This window comes from Loxodonta africana, chromosome 11 (assembly GCF_030014295.1).
Source record: "Loxodonta africana isolate mLoxAfr1 chromosome 11, mLoxAfr1.hap2, whole genome shotgun sequence".
In the NCBI taxonomy this organism is placed as follows: Eukaryota; Metazoa; Chordata; class Mammalia; order Proboscidea; family Elephantidae; genus Loxodonta; species Loxodonta africana.
Window position 1 is genome coordinate 9673574 of NC_087352.1, and position 9132 is coordinate 9682705.

The following is a 9132-nucleotide window of genomic DNA, read 5'->3' on the forward strand; positions in this document are numbered from 1 at the left end:
GCTGGAAATTTGTTCAGAGCATGATGAAGACCATGGAAGGGCTTTTTCTGTGTGTGTGTGTGTGTGGTGAAAATATACATGAAGAAAACACACCCTCTCAACAATTTCTACATGTACAATCTGTGATATTGATTACATTCTTCAAGTTGTGCAGTCATTCTCGAGATCCTTTTCAAAATCATTCCATCATTAACATAACCTCAATGCACCCTAAGCAAAAACTCCCCCTTTCTCCTGCATTCCGACCTCTGGTAACCACTAACAATCTGTGGTTTCTATGTATTTGCTTGTCTGGTATAAGTGAGATCATAGAGTGTTTGTCCTTTTTCGTCTGACTTGTTTTGCTCAGCGTGATGGAGGTTCATCCATGTTGTGGCGTGCATCAGAGTTCATTTCTCTTTATGGCTGCGTAGCATTCCATTGTGTGTTTGTACCACGTTTTGTTTCTCCATTTGTCTGTGGATGGCCGTTTAGGTTGTTTCCACCTTTTGAATATTGTGAAAAGTGCTGCAGTGAACATGGGTGTACAAATTTGATTCCTGCTTTCCAATCTTTTGGGTTTATATCCAGGATTGGGATTGCTGGGTCATATGGTAGATCTACGTTCAACCATGGAAAGATTTTGAACAACTGTGGGTGTTAGAAAGAAAAAGATCTCTCTGACCCATGTGAAGGAGCTCTGGTGGAACAGTGTTAAGTGTTTGGCTGCTAACCAAAAGATTATAGCGGTTTGAACCCACCAGCTGCTCTGTGTGAAAAAGATGTGGCAGTCTGCTTCTGTAAAAATTTACAGCCTTGGGAACCCTATATTGTAGTTTACTCTGTCCTACAGGGTTGCTACGAGTTGGAATAGACCCTACAGCAATGAGTTTTTGGTTTGGGGACCACTTGGGGGACTGAGACCCCACGGTGACCCAGTCATGGCCCCATGAGTAGCTGTGGGTGGGGTCCCTGCCCCACCTTGGGCCCCACCCCCTGACATCACTGTCACATTATTGCATGAGGGCAGACTGGCCAATAAGCTGTTGCTTCCTACTATAATGGGTCCCAGCAACAGGGCCTGACCTTGGCTAATGGGAGGAGACCCCACCAGTGGGGAGAGTGTGAGGGGAGAGGGAGAGCCTGCAGGGCAGGTGAGTCCCTGAGGGCAGGTGAGTCCTGAGGGCAGGTGAGTCCCTGAGGGCAAGGCTGTCGGGCTGGGCCCACAGGGTGGGCTAGGGCAGGGGTTTCCTGTCCCAACTCCAACTCCTTCAACCCCATTTCCACCCCAGGGCCACTGAATCATCTGCTCCTTGGTGCTGTGACCTGTCCCAGGACCCCACTCTCCCTGACCCAGGTCACACCCTGAGATGGATTAGGGATAGAGGGCGCAGGAGGGGGAGGTGGAAGGAAGGTAAAAGAGGTGGGGAAATCCCCTCACCTCATAGGAGGGTCCCATCTGGTGGGAGCAGTGTGGTAAGGACAATTCTGTAGGGTGGGGTAGGGCGGGGCGGGGGGAGACAAAGGGGACAAGAGGGGAGGCAAAGACAGGCGGCTAAAGGGATGGCAGCTCTTCAGTGGGGCAGAAGGAGCCCAGGGACCTGGGTTTGATCAGCGCTGTGGTTAAGCGCTTGGCTGCTAATCAAAAGATTGGCAATTTGAACCCACCAAGCTGCTCCAAGGGAGAAAGCTGTATCAGTCTGCTTCCATAAAGATTACAGCCTTGGAAACTCTATGGGGTAGTTCTACTCTGTAACACATGGGGTCACCATGAGTCAGAATCAACTTGGCAATGGGTTTAGTTTTTTTTTTTTTTTTGGTATCCCCATTTTACAGATGAGAAAAGTGAGGTAGAGAGTTGTTAAGTAACTTACCCCAAGTCACTCAGTGAGTATGTGGTAAAGTCAGGATTTGAGCCCAGGCAGCCTGGATCCAGGGTCTGGGCAGTCATCATCATCCTTACCTTACACTGCCTCCCAATAACGGTGGCAGCAGCAGCAAACGTCACAAATGCTCTCTTTTTTTGGGGGGGGGGGGCCTTCTGCTACAGTTTGTGGGGCCCCTTGCTCAAAAATGAGAACTTTAGTCAGTGACAGCACCGGTCCCTGGGTGACTCACCGTTTACCCCAGAGACTCCTGACAGGGCCTCTGGAGGCAGGCCTATCATTATTCCTGTTACCCAGAGAAGCAGCTAGGCTCAGAGAGGGGCCTCTTTTTGCTCCAGGTCACACAGTGAGTTAGTGGCAGAGATGGGATGTAAACTCTACTAGTGACCAGTTGTTGAGTCAACTCTGACTCAAGGTGACCCCATGTGTGTCAGAGTAGAACTGTGCTCTACAGGGTTTTCAATGGCTGGTTTTTTGGAAGTAGGTCACCAGGCGCCTCCAGGTGGACTCGAACCACCAACCTTTTGATTAGCCCCTAAGTGCCTTAACCGTTTGCACCATCTGGGGACTTCTAAAGTCCCCTAACTCCTGCCAAAAATGTACCCAGGGTTCTTGAGGTGGAGAGGGCTGTGGGATCCCAAGCAGACTTCCTTCATACACCCTATGTCTCTCTTTCTCCCTGCCAAGGCCCAGAAGGTGTGACCGGATTCCTTCTCCCCTACAGACACCTAGGATCACGCATCCTGTGACTCTCCCCCATACCCTGTCGCCCTCTGAACGGTGGCCACCATGGCTACTTCGAAGTCACAGGTGGTGCCCGGGGAGGAGACTACCATCCTCATGGCCAAGGAAGAGCTGGAGGCCCTGCGCACTGCCTTCGAGTCGGGCGACCTCCCCCAGGCCGCATCGCGCCTCCGCGAGCTGCTGGCCTCCTCCGAGTGCACCCGCCTGGAGGTGGGTGTCACAGGCGAGTCAGGAGCTGGCAAGTCGTCCCTCATCAATGCCCTACGGGGCCTGGGGGCCGAGGACCCCGGCGCGGCGCTCACGGGCGTCGTGGAGACCACCATGCAGCCGTCGCCCTACCCGCACCCACAGTTTCCAGACGTGACGCTGTGGGACCTTCCGGGCGCCGGCTCTCCGGGCTGCTCCGCTGACAAGTACCTGAAGCAGGTGGACTTTGGCCGTTATGACTTCTTCCTGCTGGTGTCCCCCCGCCGTTGCGGGGCTGTAGAGAGCCGCCTGGCCTCTGAGATCCTGCGCCAGGGCAAGAAGTTCTACTTTGTGCGCACCAAGGTGGACGAGGATCTGGCGGCCACGCGCACCCAGCGGCCCTCGGGCTACAGCGAGGCGGCTGTCCTGCAGGAGATCCGTGACCACTGCGTGGAGCGGCTGCGGGCAGCCGGCATGTCCGACCCCCGCATCTTCCTGGTGTCCAACCTCTCGCCAGCCCGCTATGACTTCCCGCTGCTCATGTCCACCTGGGAGCACGACCTGCCCGCCCACCGGCGCCACGCCGGCCTGCTGTCGCTGCCCGACATCTCGCTGGAAGCCCTGCAGAAGAAGAAGGACATGCTCCAGGAGCAGGTGCTGAAGACCGCCCTGGTGTCCGGAGTCATCCAGGCCCTGCCGGTGCCGGGGCTGGCGGCCGCCTACGACGACGCTCTGCTGGTGCGCTCGCTGCGTGGCTACCACCGCAGCTTCGGCCTGGACGACGACTCGCTGGCCAAGCTGGCCGAGCAGGTGGGCAAGCAGGCGGGCGACCTGCGCTCGGTCATCCGCTCGCCGCTGGCCAACGAGGTGTCGCCTGAGACAGTGCTGCGGCTCTACTCGCAGTCGTCGGACGGCGCCATGCGGGTGGCGCGGGCCTTCGAGAAGGGCATCCCGGTGTTTGGCACGCTGGTGGCTGGCGGCATCAGCTTCGGCACCGTGTACACCATGCTGCAGGGCTGCCTCAACGAGATGGCCGAGGACGCCCAGAGGGTCCGCATCAAGGCCCTGGAGGAGGACGAGCCGCAGCCCCAGCTCAGCCTGGAGGCCGCCGGTGACAGCGGTGTGGAAAAGCGGGGTTCCGGGGAGGGCGGCAGTGAGGAAGCCCCCCTCTCGGCCCGCCGGAAGCTTGGCCTCCTTCTCAAGTACATTCTCGACAGCTGGAAGAAGCGCGATTTGTCAGAGGAGAAATGAAAGTGCAACCCCTGCCCCCGCCCCCACCCCTCACCCACAAACCGAGCCTTAACAAAACCAACCAAAAAAGGCCAATATGGTGAAAACGAGGGCTCTTCTCTGTGGCTGACGGGAGGGTGTGGGGTGCTGAGGTGATCTGGAGGGGGTGACAAGAGCTTGTCATGGGCGGGACAGTGGAGGGAGGGTATGAGAGAGGCAGGTGGGCCCCAGTCCAAGAGGGACATACGGAACTGGGATTGGAGGTGGCCTAGGGAGGGAGGATCGAGGTCTAGACGGTGGACCGAGGGCTCCTTGATCATGTCTCCCTCCCCGGTCCCCAAGTGGTCAGGGGAGTTTGTGTGGTGATGGGACAGCCTGACTGGGTTCCAAGATGGGCATCAACCACCAACCAACGTGGGTGGCTCAGTGGGCCTAGTGGTCTGCCGAGGCTCTATTTTAGTTTCTATTTCATGTCATTTTCTAAGAACCGCTCCTCCCCTGCCATGTCCCAAAGGCCCCCAATTTGTGCTCAGGATTGGCACAATGGTGCCTAGCAACTGGGGTGAAAGAGGTGGGGGAGGGTGGGCCACCCTGGGCCAGCCCTGCTGCTTATGAGTGATGGAGGTGGGGGTTGGCAGGAGAAGGGAGGTCAGATGACCACTGGGCCCACCTCCATGGGAGCTTGGGGGAAAGCAGAATGAGAGTGGAGGTGGTGAGGGGTGAGCAGGCAGTCTCCGTGTGCACCAAAGGACAGGGGAGAAGAGGATGGAACTGGGTGACCTGGAAGGATTGTTTCAGAATGATGATGCGTGTGTCTGAGCATGAAAGTGCATGGGGCTAAGATTTCAGGTGTGTCTGTGATGGACTCCCTGGGTGATGCAAATGGCTAGCTGCTCAGCTACTGACCAAAAGATTGGTGGCTTGACTCCACCCAGAAGCATGCTGGAGAAAGGCCTGGCAGTCTGCTTCTGAAAAATCTATCAATTACGCTATGGAGCCCAGTTCTGCTCTGACACACATGGGATTGCCATGAGTCAGAATGGGCTCGATGCCAACTTGTGTGTGTGTGAGATGGGGAGGAATCTTGGTTGCGTCTCCATGAGTTCGATGCTGGGGGTGGAGTTCTAAAATAGCCACCCACTGAGACCAGACTCACCTGTTTCAACGAGGTGATGGATGTATACATGTGCGGATATCCGGGTTGCAATGAAAGGCTGTCGGGCTGTGAGGGCTACTGTGCGTAGGGATTTCTGAAAGCTGCAGGCGTCTTTGAGTGACAGAGGGTAGGTGCCTGCATCACAATGGGGGAAGGTCTCTGTGTGGCCCAAGTGTCTTGTGAGGACAAGCTCTGAAGCGCTTACTAGGTGTCTTGTTCTGTGCTGGACTCAGCCTGATCCTCCAGGCCCTTCCGTGGGGATGCAAAAATGAATCTGATGTCCTCAGACCTGCCCCAGCCTGAACTCACCTGCTGAGTCAAGATTCACCCATTCAAAAAATGAAAGAACTACCAGATCAGGGGGTTAGAACAGGACTGGGGCGGGGGGTGGTGCCCCAAGAGCTTCTGTGGGTGTGGAAAAGGGTCAGAGAAAGGCTTTCTGGGGAGGCAGCATTTAAGTGGGCCTTGAAGGGTCAGATGTAGGTACATAGAAGGGTGAATTCCCAGGTTGGAGCTTAGTACAGGCAAAGGGATGGAGTCTACAATGTGGTAGGGTGTGTGGTGGGAGCCAGTAGGACAGCTTGGTGGGGCATACCTCGAGGCAAAGGGGCTGGGAGGGCAGGGGTGTCAAGGCTTAGTAGGGACACAAAGAGGGAAGCTGATTCACCACCCAGCATGATGGTTAGACCAAGCACCCATAAGCAGGAGTGGAGAAGAACGCTTCCTTCCGAGCTGATTCTGGGGCAGGATGACCTTGGCAATGAGGCAGCGGTGGTTCAGTGGTAGAATTCTTGCCTTCCATGCGGGAGACCTGGGTTTGATTCCTGGCCAATGCACTTCAAGCGAAGCCACCACCCGGCTGTCAGCAGAGGCTTCCATCTTGCTAAGATGCTGAACAAGTGGAGCTTCTAGACTGACTGGGAAGAAGGACCTGGTGACCTACTTCTGAAAACCAGCCAGGGAAAACCCTATGGTTTATAATGGTCGGATTATTCAACACTGATCATGGGGATGGTGCGGGACTGGACACCTTTTGCCCTGTTGTGCATGGGGTCACCGTGAGTCAGGGGCCGACTAGGTGGCAGCTAACAACGGCAATAACCTTGGCAGCTCAGGATGAGAGCTCAGCTCCGTGGCTTGAGGAACCCGAAGGGGCAGGGGAAGATGGCGGAACCACTGGCCAGTGATCGGGCAGGGGCGTTCAGCATCTGAGTGGGTGGAGGAGGCACATCTTTCAGCTAAAGCAGCCTGACCGTGACACGACACGACACAGGCCTCCCTCTAGAGAGTTCCTGGATGCCTGGCATTGAGGGGGAGAGGCAGTCCCGGCCATCTTAGGGGGTAACAGAATAACTGGGGAGCCGAGTCAGCTCCCAGGTTTTGCTGCCTCTTTTTTCATCATGGGGGCCTGGATGGTTTAACAGGTTGACTGTCACTGAGGAAAAACGTTGGGGTCCACGGTCCCACCTGGGTTGTTAAATTTTGGGGGAACCGTTCAAGGTTTGTGACGATCACGAGGCGGCTCTGGAGGGTGTGTACAGGGCTAGAGATGGCAGGGGACCTGGGTGTGGGCCTCAACCCTAGTACCTGCGTCTCCTCCCTGCGGATGGCTTCCTGGAGCTGGTGACAGCTCTAGCCTCATTTTGGGGCCTCAGGTTACCTCTGACCCTAGGAAACCCTAAGATATTGATAACTGCCATCATGTGAACTCCAACTCCTGGTGGCCTTATGTACAACAGAATGAAATGTTGCCTGGCCCTGCATCATCCTCACAGATGCTGGCACGTTCAAGTCCATTGCTGTGGCTGCTGTGCCAGTCCATCTCACCGAGGGTCTCCCTCACCCTTGCTGGATCTTTGCTTCACCAAACATGATGTCCTCTTCCAGCAACTGATCCCTCCATATGATGTGTCCAAAGCAGTGTTGTTATGACCCATGAGGTCTTCACTGGCTACTTTTAAGAACATTGCCAGGCCTTTCTTCCTAGTCATAGTCTGAAAGCTCTGCTAAAACCTGTTCACCATTGGCAACCCTGCTGGTTTTTGAAATACTAGTGGCATAGCTTCCAGCATCATAACATGCAAGCCACCACTGTGCAGCAAACTGACAGGCAGTGGCCAGCCTAAGAGGGCCTATTTTTCCTAGTGGATTAAAGGGGTGTCAGTTCCCTTTCCTGAAGAGCTCTGTGCTCTGTGAAAAGGGCTCCTCTCTTCCTGGAAGGCTACCCTATGGGCTCTGTCAGGACCACCTGGGGTTCACATGGGCCTTTCTGCACTAAAGGGAGTACACGAGATTATGGGAGGGAAATCCCAGGCTTCCAGATGCACAAGACGGATGGTCCCCTCCCAACCTACGCTCAGAAATACTAGTGGCATGGCTTCCAGCATCATAGCAACAGGCAAGCCACCACAGTACTGGGGCTGCAGTGGTCTGTGCCATCAACCTGAGCCCTGTGCTGGACATATAGGGTGTGTCATGCGACCTGGACACACTCGTGCGCTATCTGGGAGACTACCACCACAGCTTCAGCCCAGACAGCAATGCCCTCGGCAAGGTGGGGGAGCAGACAGGCCAGCCCCTGCCTTAAATCCCTGCAGCAGTACAGGGCCCATGGACCAAGGTTACTGAGGCGCTGGTGGTGGAAGTGCTGGGCCAGGCCTCTGGAGGGGCCTCTGCCTTTACCCAGGATCTGCTATGCCTACCTCGGGCACCTGGGCCACTTGCAGCATCTCCTTTGTCACCACCTACCAGATGCTCCACATGTCCTTGGATGTGGCAGTCAAGGACACCTAGAGTGTACAATCAAGGCCTTCCTCACCAACTCTGACCACAGGCTCCCAGATGAATCTGAAGAATTATGAGCCTAGGTCAGCCAGAGGTGGTAGGAAAGAGGTTGGAGGACAAAGACTCTGTCCCCGGGCTGGCTAGGGCTGGGGGATAGGAAAGAAGAAACTCAAGCTCCAACTCTACTGGGCTTTGCAGTGTCTTGTGTCTTTATGCCCTTGGTCTTACGCCCTCTCTGGGCACTGCTCCCACTTTCCCCCCTCTGGTGAACCACCAAGTCAACCAGAGTCCCCCTAGTAAGGAGGAAGAGCGGACGGGACACGGGGCATAGGAAGAGTACGTAAGTACCTAGAAAGGACAGGAGCTTCAGTGCAGGTTGGGGCAGTGGGGCAAAGGATTGAGAAGCATTTCCGTAAAGGGGAGTGAATGTCACAGCTTTCGGGGCCTTGAGGATTACCTTAATGTCAGGATAAGGGAGGGCCAGAGAGAGGAGGGTGCCCCCTAAGGCTTACAGTCAGGGAAGCAGTGGCAGTGCAGAGGCTGCTCCAGCTCTACCTGTACCCCACAGCCCCTCTGCAGAGATGTGCACGGATCACCACGTCTGGCCCGACCTTCTCAGGCCTGCTGACTGCTCTTCACTGCCCCCCACTTCCTTCTGCTGTTTTTCTCAAAAGGTCCATGGATTTCCACGCACAGCAGAGCTGTACAGGTATGCCAAGGGCGAAGGGAAGCCAAAGAAGTGGCAATGGGGGTAGTGGGTGGACGAGGCACTCAGCTGGTTGGAGAACTGATGGACAGCATGGAGTGGCATGATTTGAAGGTCAGGGCTACCTTGGGGTGGGTGGGGTGAACACGTCAATTTGGAGAGACACTTGAGGAAACACTGAACTAAGATGATGTACTATACCAAAGGTAGAAGAGTATTTACCTGAGGGTAGTTTCTGGATTTAAAGGTGCTGTTAGGTGCTGTTGAGTCAATTTTCAACTCATAGTGACCCCATGTGACACAGCAGAAGAGCCCCCATAGGGTTTTCTTGGCTATAATCTTTACGGGAGCAGATTGCCAGGTCTGCGGAGTGGCTGGGTGGGTTTGAACCACCAACCTTTCAGTTAGCAGCTGAGCTTAACCACTGCACCATCAGGGTAGGGACTGTTTTTCACCAAGAG

General features: G+C 55.3%; 1 protein-coding gene across 1 annotated transcript; it reads left to right on the plus strand.

Annotated features, from left to right (window-relative positions):
* Nucleotides 1-1383: 1383 nt before the first annotated feature.
* Nucleotides 1384-4046, plus strand: IRGC (immunity related GTPase cinema). Its single transcript, XM_003406237.4, has one exon. The coding sequence runs from the start codon at nt 2655-2657 to the stop codon at nt 4044-4046; it is 1392 nt and encodes a 463-aa protein (XP_003406285.1). The 5' UTR covers nt 1384-2654.
* The last annotated feature ends 5086 nt before the right edge of the window (nt 4047-9132 follow it).